We start from the raw sequence: 21,633 nt of genomic DNA on the forward strand, positions 1-21,633 counted from the left end.
CGTCTCTGACAGTAAACTGATGATCTTTGAGTTGTGGACAAAACGAGACATTTGAGGACATCATCTTGGACGTTGATCATCATTTTCTGATATTTTATGAACCAAACAAATTAGCAATTGAGGAAATGATTAATTGATAAAGAACTTAACAGGAAGGACTTGAAAAATAGGTCCAAGACAATTTTTGAATTGACAAGATTGTGACAGAATGAATGAATCGATTACATGTTGGAATGAAAAAGTCTGATCTGATCTGTAGTTTACAGTCAGAGAGCTGCTGCTGCCCCCTGCTGTCTGCAAGGACAAACTCCTCAAATGTCTCTTTTTGTCCACAACTCAAAGATCATCAGTTTACTGTCAGAGAGGAGGAAAGAAACCAGAAAATATTCATGTTTAAGAAGCTGAAATCAGAGAATTTAGAGTTTTTTTGTCTTAAAAAAAAGGCTCAAACCGATTAATTGATAAATTAATCCTGTTATAATCTTGTCTGTTGGAAAACACATCCAGACACGAAGACAGGTGGACGAACATCTATCCACCACTTTCTAAACAGACTCGTTACTTTAGGTTTAATGACTTTGAGGTGAATTATTGTTTATTTATTTTGTTTTTTTTGCATCATTCATTTTGTCGTCGAAGACTGATTTCAACCTAAATGGACGAAACAATGACAAAGAGAAGATGATTCATGGATCCATCAGAGTGTGACGGACGGGATGAAAACACAATAAAACTGTAACAAAAATAAAGACGACTTGACAAAAGACCTAAAAGATGCAACAAGATGAAAAATGACATAACAGTACAATAAAAAAAAAAGCTGATGTAACAAGTCAAAAAACAATGTAACAAAATGAAAAATGATGTACTGCATGATAAAGATGTGATCAGTGTGCAAACTGTAAAAAAAAAAAGACACTAAGAAAGAAAGAACAAGTAGAGGAGGGGACATTTTCCTAAGTAAAATTTTAATTGTTAGAGAGTAGACACACTGTGACTATTTCTCTGCCTTTTTTGGCACAAAAAAAAAAAGAAAGAAGAAAGAAGAAAGAAGAAAGAAGAAAGAAAATCTGCTATTTTCTGACCGACACAGTTGTTATTTTCTCGCCCAGCAGCCAAACTTTGTAGATACCACATGTACCTGCATGTCACTGACAGAGACCAGTGATACAAATCTCAACACATGTTCAACAATACGATGCATCTTAGAAACTTTTAAACAGCCAACGATTCGGTACGACACAATTCAGCCCCGTCACGATGCAGAGCGTGAATCTTTACTTTTTGATTCTATTAATGCTGTATTTGTAGGGTTTCTATTAGTTTAAAAAAGAAATCCTGATATTTTTACTTTGGATCCAGTAACACTGGAGACAGAAAGGAGACATTACAGTGGTGTTAACATCTTATTATGAGTCTCGTGTAAATGAGATGCTGCAGCCTAAACAAGAATCTGAGAACAAACTTTAAAACTGTTTCAAAGTCATGTTTGCAGTAAGATGATCTGCTGCTCTGTTTCATATGAAGAGTGCTGTGGTTTGGATTTAATCTGACCGTGTAGAGGAAGTGAGGTGTGGAGGATCAGTGACGCTGCGTGTTACATGACGTCTCTGTGTGTTGGAGACTCGTGTCTCTGTTCTCTGCTGTCTGATACAGTTTGTTTCCCATCTTTCTCATAAAACACAAACTTTATTTCACACTTGCACGTTATGAAAGTTTGGTGGTGTGACGTCACGTTTTTTCACTGTCTGTTCTGAGGAAATGAGGAGGAGAGACAGGAGAGAGAGGAGGGAGCGCTTGTTTTGTGTGAGTGAGGCAGCAGGCGTCCAGTGAGGGCGGTGCAGGCAGAGACAAGAGGAGAGAGAAAACAGAGGAAAGTTAAAGCAGCAGCTCATTGATGCTAAAAATGAAACGTGCGCATCTTAATGAGATGCATCGATACACTAGTGCTGCATCGAAATCTTTGTGACTCGCCTATCTGACGCCACTGAGCTCTCGCTGAGCCTCGGATCACGTCTTTGACCAGGTCACACGGCGATCCTCGATCTCGGTGAGAAGAAATTGGTTTCTCTGTAATGTCCAGGATTTGGCTGCAATAGCATAGTGTTTATCAGCTGGATTTGCAAGATCACATTACAATCCATCTCTCCAGGATTCAAGTTTTCTGTTTGTGTCCACAACAAATGTGGTGCAGCCCATTGACATCCTCTGAGGGACCACTGGCAGCTGTGGGCGTGGTTCTGGATGTGACGACAGCGAGAAACGTCCATGGACTCGTCTCAAACAAACAATGTCGGCTCCTGAAGATGTTAGCTCAGATACTGTGATGGAATCAGTTACATCAGAACTGGAGAGAGTTTCTTCACTGAAAGAAGAACAAAGAACGACTGAAGGATTTTATTGACAGAAAAGAGTTTGATTTGATTGGTTGAAGGTAGACATGATAGACAGACGGTTCATCCAATCACCTGCCAAGTGTTTTTATTTGAAAGTGCCTGTCCTTTTCCAAACAGTTTCAGTCACAGATCAATCACAGATCACAGATCAATCACAGAGGTTATTTTAAACTCTGAGCAGTTTTTATTTCTGGTACTACAAACTGAATCAGTGTTCAAACACACAGAACTTTATTTAAATTTTTAATTGACATCATTACATTCTAAAAGATGGACAGTTACAGTACCAACGTGTTCCAAGGCTTTCAACCGTAGAACAAGGTCTTCATCAGAGGATGGAGTTTATCTAACCTGGTCAGAAATGTTACATTTCAAAAGGAAAAAGTTACTTAATACTGTCTGAAAAAAACGTCCAAAAGTGTCACGTGAAATGGATCAAACTCTGGTGAAGACTGTGTGACACACCATCAGTTCACAACAATCAGGCTCCAGCACTGTTTGAACTTCAGTTCCCAGAATTCCTGTGCGGTGATATCACTTCTTTATTGGCCATTGAGAGGTCAGAGGTCAACCCGTCCTGATTGGTTTGGGTTTGGTCCACGAATCAGAGCAGCCACGCGTCACCTCCCTCGACCACGTCGTATTTTTGTGTGAAAACAGGCGCCGTTAAAATAAAGAAGACTAGTGTCGTTTTCATGCAGACTAAAGCTAAAAGTAGTGTCTTAGTAGGTCTTCGGTCAGTAAAGACCACGTCCTACCACCAGGTGGAGTCGTTCTTCCCGTTTCTTTCATTTTTTCTGATGCAGAGATGTTGGTCATTGCTCAGCTTCATTGGTCACCTGATTGGTCAGAGGATTTGGGCTCCTAACAGCTCAGCAGTGACGCCGTTTTCTTATTTTACGTGTTTAAAGTGGCGAACACCTCAGAAATTGTTTTGACCGCCAGTCAAATTAGAGCGTTTGTTTTCACCTGAAAAAGGACGGAAGCATGACGCTTTAGCGACGTACCCGGATGGGCTGCTCTGATCCATCCTCCTCCTCTTGGATCCCGACCGTCCCAGAAACTCTTTGAGCCTCTTCCTCGTCTCCGTCAGTTTGGACTCGCTGGTGATGGCGTCCTGCTCCTCTGACGTGACCTCTGACCCCCCCTCAGAGTCGCCGACCTCTGACCCGTCCTTTGTATTTCTGCACAGCAGCGTCAGGACCGAAGGATGAAGCTCCGAACCGAAGGTTTGCGCCAACCTGCTCTGAAAACTCTGCTGCAGTTGGTCCAAACAGTCATCGTCCTGGAAACACACGAGAATGACAAGTCAGGGAACCAATCAGTGTTCACGGTTTGAGCACGGAGGCGTGTTCTTGTCTCATGACAATGTGATACGACTAGATGATTGGACCAAACAACTAATCAATTAGTGGAACAATTATTGCCAGATTGATCACTATTGAAAAATAGGTCTGTATTGTGATTGTTTGGACCTTGGAGTTATTTTTTAATTAACTTGATTGTTACAGGATAAATTAAACAAGAAACTAATTGACAGATTAATTGGCAATGAAAATAATCAATAGCTGCTGCCCTAATATGAATAATTTAATATTAATTTTACTGTTCAGTTGCCACGGCAATGAAATTTGATAAAAACCCAAAAGAAGCTGAAGTCAGGAAAACTGGACTTTTTAAAATCAGAAAGTCACTTTATTTTGTGTTTATTTTCATACTTCTGTGGTCAAAGCTGCAGCTCAGTGGTCAGGAGAAGCTGATCCTTGGAGAACATATGGAACCTTCTGTATGACGCAGTGTGACGTACCTGTGCGAGTCTGAAGAGGCTCCAGATGTCAGAGAGGAACTGTGCAGCTGTTTGATACGACGGAGATCGACGGAGACTCAGACGCTCCGACATCGACTTCACGTGAGACCAAACGGAACCGACCTGAAAGAACCAGAAACATCAGCATCAGTGTTGTCATTTATTTTATTTATTAATTCATTATTATTGTTTTTCTTTCTTCTTATTTTTCTCTGCTAAAAGTTTTTGTGCAGCAAAAAAAAAAAAAAAAACACGAGACAAAATTTTCACCTAAATCAGCAGGTTTCAGGTTTTCAGCAGACAACGAAAACAACCCTGACTGACCTGAAGGTGGCGCTGGAACAAACAAGCTCACGTTTTTGCAATTATTGTGAAAACTTTAAATTATTATTGTGAAAATAAACTGCAATACAATTAATGTGAATTTATCAACCGTGCAATAATCGAACTGCAATAATTCAATGTATGATAATCAGAGCAGGATAAACAGTATTTTATAAACAGTATATTCTTTTTTATATTCTTATACTGTTTTGTTATATATTATGGTAGAATCCAGACATTTTTATACTCTGATTTTCTATTTTCTTAATATCTCAGTGTTTAAATATTTTCTGTTTTTGAATGGGAGCATCTGTAACGTGACCCTGGGATCAATAAAGGATTTCTGATTCTGCATCATCCTGTCAGAGTTTATTTCACAATCATGAGCCGCTCACTTTCCATCAGCACATGATGACACCGCTGTACCTGAAGTCAACGTTTAATAGGAGCTCAGGTTCTTCCATATCAGACATCATGAAGAAGAACAAAGAACAAAGAACATTCAAACATCAACAGCTTCTATAGAGAAGTCTGACTAGAGACATGTGAAGACAACTGAAGCTGTCTAAACATCCTCGATACAGAAGGAGCCTCTTCCACCAGACCTCCTGGTTCCTGAACCATTGACCTGTCAGTGTAAACATAACATATGATCCTGTTCACGCTCACACATCCTAACAAACACGTAGACAGCAGCTGCAGCAGCATCGCTGACGATAAACTGACCTCAGAAAGTCGAGTGCAGCCTTCGACCTTCAGGTGAAGCAGCAGACTCTCACACCTCTGGAACACAAACAAAACACATTTTGTTCAGAGTTTTTGTACTCGGGCTCTTTGTTGAGGTTACAGAGAACACTCAGAACAGAGTGTGGTTCTCTTCTCCCTGGAACAACATGCTGTCAATTGTAATGAATTATATATATATTTAAAAAAAAACAAAAAAACTTTCTTCACAATACAGATTAATTAGGACACAAATATCATGACAGTATTGGATCAGGAGGTTTGTGTGTGTGTGTGTGTGTGTGTGTGTGTGTGTGTGTGGACTCTGACCCTCTGGTCCAGCAGACTGAGACAGGGACTCTGTGGTCTCTGTGGTCGGTCAGAGCTGTAGGGGTCTGAGGGGTCTGACAGGTCCTGACACAGAGAACACGTCCACTCTGACCTGCAAGACAAAGAGCAGGGTTCCACTCCAACACGGGCTTTACAGAGACCAGGTTCTGCTTGTTTTGCTCCCTTTAAGCAGTTCCATTGTTCAGTGTGTGGTTCTCACCAGATGTCCGGCCCGACAGGGGGAACGTGACAGTCTCTGTGGAACCCTCGACCGCAGGCGGAACAGATTATTGAGGCGTAGGCCGATCCGCAGGCAGAGCAGCTGACTATCTGCAGCGTCACAGGAGACTCTGGTGACGACAGCGGCTCCATGATGTCATCTGTGATGTCATCAGTGTGGGACTGTAACAGAGCAGAGAGGAACCGCCCACTACAGCAAACACTATGTGATGTAATCGTGCTCATCTCGTTTTAACACCAGAACGACCAAAAGCATCATCTCTCATCATAAACACCACAGATTCATGCATTTATTCTGTTAGTTTAACTTTTTAAAGATGAAATAACACCAAAGTGTACATTTTGTAAACTTTATTTATGTATTAATGAAGATGCAGCCGTCATAATTAATGTAAATGTAATAAACTGTAATGATTTCATAGATTCACAGAAGTACTTTTCTGTAAGATAATAACCATCACTGATCTGATTCACATTTTACTTTTATCTAGAATCACAGTGAGAAACCGTTAAATCTGTTTTATAAGATTATTAACATGTTAATTTAGCATTAATAAGAACAAATTTCCACAGAGAACCATCACAAAAAATAATCACAGCAGACAGGAAAAGACTGGAAACAAGTATGAAAATAAAATAAACGAAAACCCTGGAAACAGTTTGTTTATCAGAGTTCTTTGTTTCAACATCTGAGAGTTTTAACACAAAAATACAGTGAGTTATAGGTGCTGAGACAAAAAGGTTACAACTGACCCTGGTCTCCCGTACTTTATTTAGAAGTCTAATTAATTTATTATTTGTATTTTTATGTTGGGAAAAGTTTTATCGACAGAGACGATGATAGTTGCTAAGCAACCAATACTGTGCAAAAAATAACAACAAAAAATGAGTGAACTAACACTTTTAGTAAAGGTCAGGTTCCAGCAGCGTTGTGTTTTTTTAAGGCTGAACAGTTTATAAACTGCAAGAGGTGCAATATTTGATGAAAACCCAACTTTTGCTTGTCAAATGATTGTGATGCTGCAGAGACGTGCTGACCAACACTACAGACTAGTAGAGAATAATCCTAATTATATTTCATGCACTATCAAGCACCTCCCCAAAAATTTGATTGGAGACAGAAGGTCCTAATTAGGTATTTTTCAAAAATCATATTTTTAATTAAAGAAAGTAATTGTCCAGAAATCATGAGCTGGTTACTCAAGATAATCCACAGACTGAGCAGTTTCATGTAGGAACTACTTTCTTTCTACTACAAATAAAGTAGTCCTGGCAGATTTTACTGCAGAAGTAAAGTAGTTCCTACATGAAACTGCTCACGACAAGGTGCGTGGATTGTCTTAAGTAACCAGCTCATGATTTCTGGAAAGAGACACTGGTTTTGAATTTTTCAAATGAGTGTCGTCTAGTTTCATTATCCTGTAGAGGAGTCAGACATCTGTACAGCCGACAAACTCACAGCACACCTCGAGAGAAGGATAGATAAAGTATGTTTGATTTTGGGGTGAACTGCCCCTTTAAGTCATGTCTGTTATTCCACTTTGTAAAATAATGAACGAACAGGTTAAAAGTCCTGATGGCCAGGTGACCTCCTACCTGAATGTCCTCACTTATCTCTTCCAGGTAAATCTCATCTTCAGCGTCACCGGGGACGAGACGAAAGCTGGGCAGGGGACTTCCGGGACGGGGCAGAGACACGGGCATTCTGTACAGAGACACTCTGGGCTGCCATTGGCTCAGACAGTCTAGGCGTCCAATCACAGAGCTGGGTTCTTCAGCATCTCTCTCTGGCGGTTTCCCCGCAGGTTCGCTCTCCTCGGACACGGTGGAGGTCGGTTCGTTCTCTGCAGGTTCCTGCTGCCTCGCTGCCACCTGCTGGACACTGCGGTCACAGGCGGAGTCCGCCACCGCCCTCACCACAGGACTCTGCTGCTGCTGCTGCTTCAGAGGGCGCTCGGGGGAGGACGAAGCGCCTGGTTCGCTGTCTTCTTTCAGAGGTTCCTGGTTTGATGTTTGTTCGTGGTTTGGTGGCGTTGAGCGACCTGGTCCATCACAGCTCTGAATTCCTGTGGTGGCCACTGAGGTAGAAAGATTCTGGACGTGATTCATCGACACCTGTCCTGGCTTTGTTTCCAGGTGAGACGATGGATGTTTGACCATCTGAGTCATCGTTTCTAAGGCAGAACTGGATTGGTTGACACTGGACGAGGAAGGACAGCTGACTGGAACAGGTGAGTCACAGGTGTTCCTGATGTGGGAGAGGGGCTTACAGGAGGGTGAGGCAGGAGGACACATCTGATTGGGCAAGGCCTTCTGTGATGTAGTGAGCTGGTTGTCTGGAACAGGTGAGGCCACGCCACAGGTGTTGTCAGTGCGGGGGGCGATGGTGGGGAAAAAGGAAGGAGGAAGACGCAACTGATTGGACGATGAGGACTTCCACAACGAAGCAAGACGGTTGTTTGGATTAGCTGAGCCAGTGTTATTGGATGTCTTGGTTTGGGGGAGGGGCTTACAGGAGGAAGGAAGAAGACGCAGCTGATTGGACGATGAGGACTTCCACAACGAAGCAAGACGGTTGTTTGGATTAGGTGAGCCAGTGTCATTGGATGTCTTGGTTTGGGGGAGGGGCTTACAGGTGGACGAGGAACCAGCACGGTGTTCCTGCCAGATGTTTGGAGATACGGCCGCAGTCTGACTGAGCATCACGGGAAACTGGGGCACGCTGGACACCTGGTACACTGTCTGACTGTTGGTCAGCAGGACGGAGGCGCTCTGCTTCTGACTGGGAGCAGCCGGTTGGTTCAAAAGCAGCGAAGGTTGGACGAGTTGGAGAACGGTGCAGGATGAAGATGGCGCCGCTGATGAGAGGAAACCAAAGCGGACTGAGGGAGAAGCGGGCTGGAGATTCTTTGGCAGAAACGCCTGTCCGGAGTTCAGACTCAGGTGAGACGGCGTCTGCACGGTGGAGGGCGACGGATACTTGATACTAGTCTGAGTGGAATTAGAAGTGGATACATAGACACTCAACTGATTGGACGAGGAGGGACAGCTGACTGGAACAGGTGAGCTCTTGGTGTTCCCAGCATGAGGGAGGGGCTTCAAGGAAGGTGACAGGAAGGTGGAGGTAGCAGGAGTGACAGAGGAGGAAGGAGGACACGTGCGGTTATCTGGAACAGGTGAGGCGACGTCACAGGTGTTGACAGTGTGGGGGAGGGGCCTGTCAGTGGGGGTGGGAGGGGAAGCGGAGGCTGGACTGTCTGTGTTCTGATTGGAGGTTTGTGAGACTGAGAAGGGGATCCATGAAACCTGAAGCTGACCTGGAAACAGAAACATCGAGTCAGCAGCTGATTCGACCAATAAACTTCCACCTCGGTGTTTGTCATCACTACATCAGGATGGGGGTGAGCAGAGGTCCTCTCAGTCTTTACTGCAGTACAAGTACAGATACTCGAGTAACAGTAGAAGTACTGATTCAACTCTCAGGCTCTGAAATGTCCTCAAAGTATAAAAGCAAAGAGTCGTCCTCTGAAGGTAATTTCTACTGACTGTTTCTGTGTAAAGACAACTGAAGCTCAGCTTCCGTCCAGAGTCTCCCTCTCCGTCTCTATCATTTCTATCTTGTTTAATTTTACATCAGTTTCCATCTTGTTACGTTATATTTGACTTGTTATGTCTTCTACATTGTTTTCATTTTGTTACACGTTTATGTCATGTTTGTTTTGTTATGTCGTTTTCGTCTTTTTACATTTTAATGTCATTTTTCTTATACAAACTAAACAACGACAGAAGGAAAGAAACAACGGGCGTCTGCAGTGAGCGATGCTGTTTGGACTCACATACAGAATGTAAGCATTAAACATTATCTCAGCTTACCAAAGCTCAAAAGAGCCCGCAGAGACTTTTCATCAGTCAGGACCTTCATGTCAGACATCATCTGAGGAGACGAGTCTTGGGGGACTTGAAGAGGAAGATCCTTCAGCTGAGACTCGAGCTGCAGACAGAGAACACACCAGCAGGTCAGACTGGTTCTGTTTTATTCACATGTCTTGTGAATATATGTTTCTTTAATGTTTTCTTTTTTACAGCTTTTATACACTGATACATTGATTACAGCTTTTAGACAGTGTGCTATTAAATATCATCAATGCATTAAGAATAATCATGCTAAGAAGGGGAAAGTGCAGCAGTTGCAGGCAACAGGCAGAAAGTCACATACACAGAGCTGAACGACAGGATATAGGCACAAAATGTGCTGCTTTAACAGGTAAAAATAGGAACTGTGTTAAAACCACATGAGAAACCACACCCCTATTCAGCGGTAATGTTAAACGCCCTTCCCACTGATCTTTGGTCTGCAGGACCAACAGATGTAGGTTTCTGTGCACACGTAACACCGGTCTCATTTAATCTCACTGATCACACCCCTATATGGCAACGACAGTATCCACACAAACCACAGGCTGAACTAGACATGATAACAGGTTTACTCCAAGCAGGAGTACTAGAAGAACATCATCGTGGAACACCCCCGTATTACCAGTTGAAAAACAGAACGCCAGTAAATATCGCAACAGTCTGTAGAGCAGTTTGGAGACGGGCTGAACGATGACGGGTCAGTTCACAGCCCAGAGGGTTATTCCATCCAGGCTGATAATAAATCTGAGCTCCACCCAAGGATGAACCCGTTCCACTAACGCGTCTCAGTCGCAGTCAACGCCGACTCAAATCAGACTTAAACAAGCGGCATCGTGAGCACACACAGAATACAGGACCTCCTTTTCTCCCCATCAAAAGATGTTTTCAAAAGCCTCTTCATGATCAGATCTTAATGCTTCTGTAGCTTTTAAATCTAACTCTAAATCTCCGTGCTTTGAGTGTTTCTCTCCTGCGTTGCCGTTTCATAGAGCTCGTCTTCAGTTAAAAGACGCACCTTCAAGCAGGTAGCCCTGTTGTCGTGGAAACACAAACCCTTGCTGTGCTGAGCTGATGGGCTGAGTCAAACTGAGCCAAGCCAGACCAGCTCTGCGTATGAAACAGGGCCATATGTGGGCCCACCTTGGCCCCAGATCTGCCTGACTGAACCTGCATTTTCATTAAGTTGAATTTTTTAAATAAAGTTCATCCAACACACACACACCCTAACCATAGCCATATGAAAGGATATGGCGATGACAAGTTTCCAAGATGGCACACGCCGTTCAACAAGGGAGCGGCGAGGCCGTCCTGCCAGAGACAGAGAGCGTTTCAGCATCAATATTTCTTTTTTGCCTTAAATCCTTAAAGTCTGTGTGTGTCTGTCCTGCTGGAACCCCTGGCTGTTAAATCTCTGGAGTTGGTACTTCATATCATCTTTAAACTGAAGCTGGAGAAAGACCCCTGACTTGACGGAGACTTGGACTGGACTGGACTTAACTGGACTCACTGGGAGACTAATCGAGGTAGTCTTTTTGTTTTGGGATTTTTTGCTTGAAAATGTGGACTGGATTTGGGGATTTTCTGGAAAGGACTGATTTCTCTGTTGCTGTTTTTTGTTGTCTATGATTTTCTTCAATCCATGTATTTGAACTAAACAGTCCCTGCAGTGGTGTTGTTTTGTTTGTTTGTTTGTGTTTGCATGTGGTTGTGTATTCTTATGGGTTTTGTTTCACATGCTCTGATTTTGAGCCTTTACATGTGGTTGACAAACTGGAAAAAGTCTGAAAAAGTATTGTCAGGCGCTGACCTAACTGGCACCCCAAGCATCCCCAGTCAGACCAGTACATGTGACATCATCATTACCCAGTAATATCATTATTATTGGGTTCTTCAAAGCTTCATTCTTTAAGGTTTTGTGTTGATATTTTTGTTGGCTGTCTGTCTCCCTGTCTCTCAAACACACACACACACACACACATCCTGAAGCTGCTGTGTGCACGGCGCTGCATCCAGTTCGCTCAGGCTACAGGATGCAGCATGGACCTACACATGTGGACGACTGTTCTGTTAAATTCTACGTGTACGTTGCAATTTGTGCAGTAAAAAGTAACCGGTGGCAGTGGAACCACAGTTTGAGAACCGCGGCCGTAGATGAATGAGGTGAGAACATGGTGACGTACCCGAGCCGTGTAGGACAGCAGAGCCGACAGGTCGCTGCTGTCTTTGGCTTCTTCTGCTGTTTCAGTCACTGACTGTTGATTCTGCTGCAGCTGCTTCAGCTTCATCATCCTCCTCTGAATCTTCTCAGTCTCAGACTCACACACCGTCTGCTCACACACCCACACCCACCCACCCACCCACCCACACACACACCCACACACACACACACACACACACACACACACACACCCACACCCACCCACCCACCCACCCACACACACACCCACACACACACACACACACACACACACACACACACACACACACACACACACACAGGATTCAACACAGTTAGCTGTTCAGTCATCATCATCATCATCATCATCATCATCATCATCATCATCATCATCAGGGATGCAACAGATCAGTTGTCCCGTGTCCCGTATGGTGATACAATCTGAACCGTGATGTCCAGAGTCTCTCACAGATAACGACAGTGTGACCAGAATAGAGGTACAGCATCAGCAAAGTCCTTGAACTCTGCGTCATGTTGGATCTTTAGATGTTTGCTTGTGTTGATCAGCTATGTTTCATGACGCGGTATCTGGTGTCAAGTACCAGATTACTGAAAAACACTGAAAACGTCTGACTGTTAAATTCAGTCACATTCACAGTCTGTGAATGATCTGATAAAAACAGCACAAAGGAAATAAAAGATGAGTTTCTGTTACCTTGACCTCGTTTAGAAGGTGCTCCATCCTCTTTTCCAGATGTTGTGTGATGAACTTGAGCGACTGCTGCAGCTCCTTCTTCAGCTGAGCCTCAGACTCAGCGATGTCCTGCAGCCTGAAACACACAGCGATCCAGAGACACAGAGACCGTCCATCACACTCAACATTCAGTCAACTGATACGTCCATTTAAACTCATTAGTGCGGCTCCGTCCAATGAGGAAGGCCGATAGACGTGGTCAAAACAACAAGTCAGCAGGACGTTTAGTCTGGAACTATGCTGGTTTTTATTATACTTTATTTTACATTATGAAACAGTCGACGAGCTGCTGGATTAACGAGAAACGGAACCTCAAAGGGATGTTATGGAAAATCATTTCTCATTTTCAGCCTGAAAATCGACAGCAGCATCCAAACAGAAATCATCAATGTTCATTTATTCATCATCATGGATTATTTTTTCCAGTTATTTACAGCTAACTTTTTTCTAGGGACCCACTTTTTAGAAATGACAAACACGTTCACAACAGAACTACTCAATAAATCAGTTCATTTTTGTGTAAAGGAACATCCCTGACCATTTTACTGACATTCCACCTGATATTATCTGAAACATACACATGTTAAATAAGGTGAAATAAAAGCATTTAAGGAGAGTTAAAATGATGTCTCGTTTTTATTTCCTTTCTTCTGGAAAATAAGAAAAGCATTTTAAATGCTTTACAGGTCTTAACCATGCAGAATTTTAAGAATAGTCTTTGATTTATTTGGCAACTCAAATACCATCTGAACACAAACATAATCCTGAGCAGAGTGTTCGAGGGAAGATCAAGTCTTTTCTGTCCTCCTGGGACTCAGCAGTGCAGCGGTGTGTCCACAGTTCAGACTGAACGTGGACAGGTGGCGCTCGGCGCTGATCAAAAGCAGGTAAATCAGAGAAATAAAATGTTTTTCCTGATTCTTTCACTGCGGTTAAACTCTAAACATAAACACACACACACCACAGTGACGCCTGAGTCTGTCTGTCTGAGAAGTTCACTGCTTCCTCCATGATACTTTTCTATGTAAACATATTTCCTTATATAGACAAAAGGGGGTGTGTCAGTCTGCAGACTGCAGGCAGCAGATATGAGCCTGTTAGTTTAGAGTGATTCTGATTCTCTAACATACACAAGGTGGTAAGAACAGATTTGGCTGATGAGAATGTTTCATAAATCAGACGGTGAGTTTGCGTGGGAACTTTTGTGAGGACAGACACGAGCTGAGGGAGGAGAGATGAAAGAGCACCAGAACAGAAAAGCTCCAAATGTCAAAAACAAACAAGTAAGAAGTGATTCTAAAATGATAATGTAGTTGAAATGATCTCCGCAGGAACACGCTGCACTCTGAATAATCTGACGTCACTTCTCTCGTGGATTTTTGTGACAGAACGTCGTTTGGAGAGCAGACAGACTCGTCGGGGCTGAAAGGAAAATGAATGAAGGTCACATCATCGCCTTAATCATCATCATCATTCACTGTACCTGGCCTCCATGTCCTGCAGACTCCGCCTCACTCTGTCTCTCTGTGTTCTGATTGGCTGAGCCCGGAGCTCCAGCTGCTTCTTCAGGGTGTCCACCGCTTCCTTCACAAACTGATACCTGACAGGAGGAGGAGGAGGAGGAGGAGGAAGAGTGTGTGAGATTAGAGACAGACAGACAGACAGACATGCACAAGGTGTGTTTCTGGTGGGCGGAGCCTGCATACCTGTGGTTCATGTGAGTCATGAGCTGACAGTCTCTGCAGGTGAGCTGCTTACAGGTGAAACAGAAGAGTTTGAGTGGCTCCGACGGGTGGAGTCTGCAGAACTTAGTGGGAGGAGTCGAGACGCCTCCTGAAGACAGAAAACAGACATATCGTTTACATCCTGCGACAAAGAGACGAAACAGCCGATCAGTGATCAATAGGCAGATATCTGACCTGCAGTGGGCTGGTTGAGGATCCTGTGTGATCTGGTGAGCGTCACTCTGCGATGAGCCGACACGCAGTCGTCACACAGAGCTTCATTACAGTCCTGACACCAACATCTGGCAGAGGAGGCGTCACAGCTGCTGCACTGAGGACAGACACAGATCCACAAAACAACGATTCAAGATCTGTCTGAACTTATCGATCATCGGTAAAATTAACAATCAACTAATCAATTAATCAGACCTACAACATCTTAAAAACTTTACATTTACCAAACAAAACCAAATGTATTTTCCCCTCAAACAAAGTTTTATTTCCACAGCAACATGTTCTACGTTCTCTGACAGTGTTAGCAATACAGCTGCTAACTAGAACCTTATACGGTTCTTCAGCTTGTCCCCAGAGGAGAACCACTTTTGGTTCTTGTTAGAACTTTTTATAAATGTTCACTACAAATCCTTTCAAAAAGTTCTACAGAGGACCCAACATGAAAGGTTATATCTAGAACCATCTGTGAAAGGTTTCATCTAGAACCCCCTATAAGAGGTTCTACAGAAAACCCTTCTATGGTGCAATGGTTCCACTTAGAACCCTCTCTGGAAGTTCTATGCAGAACAACCAGGGGGTTCCACTGAGAACTTTTTTATATTCCAAGGGTTTTATCTAGAACAGGTGCAGGTCCCTGAACCAGAGTTACCTGTTGACCGACGCCGTGTCCTCGCTCTGTTTTCGTCTCCATCCTGGGGACAGCAGTCATGTCCTGGAAGACACACAAGATTTTATTTAGTAAAATCAGACCTGTGGTGTGTTCATGCTTTAACCAGCAGAAGGCGATATTACATCTGTTTAAAGAAACAAATAATAAAAAAAACAGGGATGAATGATTTAGAAAAATATCTGATTATTTTAACTGATATTGTAATTTCCATTTGACTTGTGATATTAGAGTTAATGATAATTTTTACATCATTATTCTTGTTTTCTTAAAAAAAAAACATGTTAAAATGACTGGTGTGAATTTTTTTGCAGGAATTTGAAGCAGATGAAGAATAGTTTTTAAGAATCTGATGTGTAGGACAGGACGTCTCTGCCTCACCACATTCATTCAAATGCATTTTTAAACTCACGTCTTGCCTTTAATAAACATTTCATCTCCTGCGATTTGAAAACTGCGTGAAGTCAAATTGTGAAAAACAACTTCTGGTCTTGTGCCAAAGTGATCGGCACAAGGCCACCACACTCCAGTAGACTCTGTGGAAAACTCTTATGTCAAAGTAGTCCAAAAATCAGCAAAGAAAAAAAGGATCACTGGAGAAGAAGCTAGTTCTGGTACAAGGAGTTTATTGATCTTTCTGTTGCAGGAAAAATCAACCATACTCGAGCCTATCCAGGATTAGACTAAAGAACAATGAAAAATTCCTCTCAGTTTATACTGTTTTGGGGCTCCGAAGAGGCCCCTCCTCCTTTTTACATTTTAACTTGCATCCAAACATACTTGTGTCTGACTCTCTGAGGTTCTTGGTATTTTCCTCACATGTTCTGTTTGGTACTTTCCGCCACCCTTAGGTTCAAATCATTTGGTCAGTTGTGTTTTTTGAAAACCATTAGATAAGCCCTATCTAGTCTGGTTAAACCGGCAGGCAGAAGTACACACGCCTTCTCTCTCATGAGACTTGTCGTCCTGTGCGCCTGTTTCACCAGTTAATGCTTAATGCAGATCAGTTCCTGTGAGTTCTTATCGTGCCGAGGAACACAAGCAGGTGTTTTCCATCTATGAATCCTCATGTCAGGCAAAACCACCACATGTGCAGCCCTAGAACATTTCAGACGACTCAATTATCAAAATACAAAGAAGATTCTACTAAATTTCTTCCATTGTCTATTTATTTATTTGGTGACCCACATAAAATCTCCTGTGACCCCCCCCTGAGGGTCCTGAGCAGGTGTTTGGGAATAACTGGTCTACAACAGTTGCATATCCACTGGAGTCGTGAACGTTCAAAGGTTCAGTCACTGGAGATGGTCAGAGTTTGATGCAGTTGGTGTTTATTGTTAGAAGTGAACCTGAGCAGAACGTGGAGTCTGACAGAAGAACCTGCTGTGAGGACAGTCTTATATAGTCCTTTTGGCTCCTCCTTCTTAGGCAGAAACTCCACCTCAGTTTTTAGAAACACATCAATCCTTGACTTGGAAACAACGGTGAACCAGCATACGATTTCATTTTTATGATTTCAGCTCCCAAAAGCTCTTTCTTATATCTCTTGTAGTTCCACCTTTGTTTTAACAGAAGTCCATATTTGGTCGTATTAGAGTGTCTTCCTGTGGGCAGAATTCCAGGTGATCCTGACTGGACGCTGAGGGGATTTCCACCGTACCTGATACTACCGTCTCTGCTGCTTCTTGTAAGACACGTTAAACATGGAGAATACAGATGAGCTACGAACACAACGTCATCCTGTCACATAATGTCCCCACAACAATACTGGTATTAATAAATGATTCAGTACTTTCTGATTCAACAACGAATCATCGGCACACAAAACACAATAGTTTCAATTAACAGTTCAGCCCTACTTTCTATTAAAGCTGCAACTAAGAGCCAACACACACACACACATATATATATATACACACATACATACAGTCCTTCTGTTCCCGCCTTCAGGTTTTACAAATTCAGCTGATTTAATTTTCAATGGTGTCATGGAAAGTCCCAACCTCCCCATCCAGGACATGTCCACACACATCCAGGACACATCCAGGACACGTCCAGACACATCCAGGACATGTCCACACACGTCCACGACACTTCCAGACATGTCCACACACATCCAGGACACATCCAGGACACGTCCAGACACATCCAGGACACGTCCAAACACATCCAGGACATGTCCACACACGTCCACGACACTTCCAGACATGTCCACACACATCCAAACACATCCAGGACATGTCCAGGTGCAGCTGCGGGTTGGTTCATATGTGAGTGAGATTATGGAGTTCATGACCAACAGGAAACAACAGGTGCAGCTTTGCGACCACCTATCAGCCCCCCTCACCACCAACACTGGAGTCTCACAAGGTTGTGTCCCCCTCCCCATACCTGTTCTGACTGTACACCAATGACTGCACCTGTGGCCACGCCTCCATCAAGCTGGTGAAGTTTGCTGATGACACCACAGTCCTGAGCCTCATCAAGGACAATGACGAAACAGTCTACAGAACACTGTGTCACAGCGGGCAGCGTAGTGTACAGACAACAACCTGGAGCTCAACATCAACAAGATAGTGGAGATGGACTTCTGTAAACATCTGCGTCCTCTGCCTACAACAAACACAGGCTGGAATACATCATGCAAACAGCCAGACGGCTCACAGGTCAGAACAGTCACCTGTCAGTGTTCTGCATGATGCTAAAGCCAGGAAACAAGCCAGTGGTGGATCCATCTCATCCAGCTTACTGCCTCTTCAAAAAGCTCCTGCTCCCTGAACCGTAGGTTCAGATCTATCAGCACCAGGACCACCAGACACCTGATCAATTTCTTCTCTAAGGCCATCACTCTCCTCAACAACCCATCCATGTTTCCTCCCCAAACTGCCCACCACTCACCCCGACCCCCTCCAGACACACACACTCGAACACATGCACTTCGTCCCCTTCAATGGACCCAACCGCTCTGTCTGGACTGTGCAATTCATGTGCTCCTGCCATTCCCACCTGCAGATACAGCATCCCATAATGCCATTCACAAAGTTTTTATTAAGTTGTTCTGTACTTTTTGTATTCTTGTTATTTCTTATTCTTAACTCATACTGTACCATTCCTATCTGATCTGATTCATACCTTCTATTTTCAGTTTTTATGGTATTCTTATTTGAAGTAAGTCTTGTTGAGGCATGAAATTTCTACTTGTTGCCTCACCGAGTCCGTTGATGTGGAGAAGAAAACAGTCGGAGAATTGAGGATTGCAGCAACAGCATTTATTCACGGTCTGCAGAGCGCGGCGATCAGTTCAGCACAGGTCAAGTACGAATACTGAGAGAGATCTGACTCGTGTCCAGGGGTACGGTGTCTTGTACTCTTCTCTTTGGGGTTGTGTCGTGCCCTGATTGGTTGTTTACTTATTTTGGTATGTCTCACTGGCCTATATGTTGCGTGATCAACGCATGCATCCTGTGTGTGTGGGTGTTTTCCCTTCAGACTATCAGACTATGTGAGTGCGTGCATATTCAGGCCTGTTTTTTTGGGTAGGGTCTGTCTGTTGTGAAGAGATAAGTGCTGGTTCCTCCTTTGTGTGAGTGTCTGTCTGGGTCAGATGTATCATTGATACTCGTTTTGGGACTTTCTGTATTGCTCAACATCCTGTTATGTTATCATTTACACAACATATCTTGTTGACCTGTGCATGAACTTCAATTAGTGCAACATAGTTATAAGACAGTTTAATGCAATCAGAAACAGGTTCTTGTATGTTATTATTCACAGTCTCTCTAAACTTTTTAACTTCTTGTCCCAGCGTGTTACATCACCAAGTCACATTCCTGTGCACCATTTACAATCCCACAATTTTGAGTTTTTACCATGGAGATTTTTTTTCAGTGGCAGAAATGGATTTCCATACAGTTTACTACAAGTCAAGACAAAAAAAACGGAAAAGACATAAAAATAACTAAACAACGTAAAAGATGTAACAGGACAAACAAAGACAAAAAAAAAGGCAGACGAAACAGAGAGAGAGAGACTGATGGACAAAAGCTCCAGTCAGCAGAAATGTCCTCCAGAGGACCACTTTTATACTGTGAGAACATTTCAGAGCCTGTACTTAACACTTTTACTACAGTTAACATTTAGACTTACTTATAAACTGCTTTATATCGTTTATCATAGAAAATATTTGAGCGTTTTTTCCCGTTAGATCGGATTTTGAGCCATTATTTGTCTGGTAAACATCATCAGTCCACACTCAGCTGTGTTTTCAGACTTTCACTTGAATCACTGCTGTTTCCGCTTTAGCTGCGCGCGCTCCCGTCTCGTTTGCGGACACACACATCTGAGACAACAGGCTGAAACTGAAGAGTGTGTGAACGTGTCCGTGTGAAGACAACTGGACACACACTCTTTGTTAACCTTGGTTTAATGTTCGTTAACCAAAACGTGTCGATTGTTCACTCACCGTTCATCCTCAGCCTCCTTCCGGTCTCCGCGCGCTCCACCCCCCACACAACTGTTTCAGGAATTGAAAATAAACGTGAAAAAAAAAAAGACGTCCGTTAAAGTTTCATTATTCCGTCTGTCCGCTGCTGACGGCGCTTCATGCACCGTGTGACGGTGTGGCAGGTGTGACCTGGACCCGGTGAGACCGAGGACCGAGTGGAACTGGACCGACTGGAGCCAAAGGACCGTGAAGTGAAGTCATCAGGGTCAAACTCGCGCCAATACACATGTAACTTCCTGCCGGATTTTCACAATAAGACTGTTGTTTATTGAGTAGCGATGATGTGAAGATGATGAAGAAACGTCATTGAACTGAACAAAAAACAAAAAAAAACAACAAAGGTCTCCATTATTTTCTTAGTTTTCAAGAGGAAATCAATAATGGACTCAATTTTTTGTACTTTTTTTTTTTTTTTTATAACCCTTAGAGGCTTTTGAGCGCAGTTTACGCGCTTTTCATTTTTAATTTTTTGATAATTTTGGCTGTGTTCATGCATATGGCATGAAATTTGCCAGGATTGTGTATTTTTATTTAATCTTAGTTTTTCCAGCTCAGCTCCTGCAGAAAATCTAGAATAAACTGTGTAGAAACAACTGTTACACTCGAACTGTTAAGCGCAAAAACTGTGCAATTGAAACCCATTCAAACTGCAATTTTTGATTTCACTTCCATTAAAGCATAATACATGCATTTTATTATCTCTGGGTGTCAATCTGGACTTTTGCCTTGGAATTGATCAATTTTATTCCTCTCCACCAGATGGCGTCATTTGACCATATTTGGCATATGGAGAAAATACACGTCATTTCCACTAGGTGGCACTGTCACAATATCCCCCTCCCTCTCCCTTCAGCTTTAACGCTGAGAGGTGTGTGTGTGTATGTGAGTATGTGTGCATGTATGCGTGTATTTGCGTGTACGTATGTGTGTGTGTGTATGTGTGTGTTGTGTGTGCATGACCATATAACATCATGAGCAAAGTGCTAGTGGTTTTCAAGAGGCACTGTTTTCATTCACTGTTTCATGCGTAGTTTTTGTGCAGAAATTCAAAGCTCCTCTAAAGACTAGATCGTATAAATGCACACCACACACATCTACACAAACGTCCACACACACAGGCATGCACTGCTTCAAATAAATATAAACACCGGGCATTTTGAACCACATCAAAAATGCAGCCGTCGAGAGGACAAACTCGCTTTTCGCGGAGTTGTTCCCACAGCTGCTCCACCGCCAGAATCAGCAGCCTGGTCGACAGCTTCGATGTATCAGCGATGACATGACGTCTGAAGCTCGTCACAGACCACACAAAATTGCAGGGGAGACGTAACAAGGATATTTTTGCCACCGACCCGTGAGCAAACATCGCGCTGCTGCTGCAGGCTGCAGTGTACCGTTCGCGCATATCAGTCAATGCACAGTTTGTGGGATGTCCTCACACACCAACCGGGCCAACATCCGGGCCACCACGATTCATAACACGTTCAGGCTAATCAACACCTGCCTGCATTTTGATGACAGGCTGCCTCGACCTCGGAGTCCGAGGAGCAACGTGTCCGCAGCTTCTGCAAAATGAGGGGAAGAGCTGTCCAATCTGCAAGGTGCACTGCCATGTTTGCAGCCTCTGCCTCACACACACACACACACACAGTCTCTCTCTTGCTGCTAATCACCGACATATCCCAGGCTGTAATAAGTCAGCACAAAAAAATGTCTTTGCATGTAGTATATTGAAAATATTGATGCCACCGACCCGTGCGCAAACATCGCGCTGCTGCTGCTGCAGGCTGCAGTGTACCGTTCGCGCATATGAGTCAATGCGCAGCTTGTGGGATGTCC

General features: G+C 43.3%; 1 protein-coding gene across 1 annotated transcript; it reads right to left on the reverse strand.

Moving 5' to 3' along the window:
* Nucleotides 1–2,557: 2,557 nt before the first annotated feature.
* trim33l (tripartite motif containing 33, like) lies at nucleotides 2,558–20,140 on the reverse strand. The gene is made up of 14 exons (XM_084727338.1): nucleotides 19,753–20,140; nucleotides 15,273–15,335; nucleotides 14,585–14,720; nucleotides 14,372–14,498; nucleotides 14,149–14,265; nucleotides 12,627–12,741; nucleotides 11,916–12,062; nucleotides 9,694–9,811; nucleotides 7,417–9,137; nucleotides 5,801–5,982; nucleotides 5,581–5,692; nucleotides 5,254–5,310; nucleotides 4,204–4,326; nucleotides 2,558–3,681 (listed from the first exon to the last, which is right to left on the reverse strand). Exons 2-14 carry the CDS (start codon nucleotides 15,330–15,332, stop codon nucleotides 3,319–3,321), a joined length of 3,378 nt encoding a protein of 1,125 aa, XP_084583464.1. The 5' UTR covers nucleotides 15,333–15,335; nucleotides 19,753–20,140; the 3' UTR covers nucleotides 2,558–3,318.
* Between the last annotated feature and the right edge of the window lie 1,493 nt (nucleotides 20,141–21,633).

The sequence above is a fragment of the Lutjanus erythropterus genome, chromosome 9, assembly GCF_056507025.1.
Source record: "Lutjanus erythropterus isolate fLutEry1 chromosome 9, fLutEry1.hap2, whole genome shotgun sequence".
In the NCBI taxonomy this organism is placed as follows: domain Eukaryota; kingdom Metazoa; phylum Chordata; class Actinopteri; order Lutjaniformes; family Lutjanidae; genus Lutjanus; species Lutjanus erythropterus.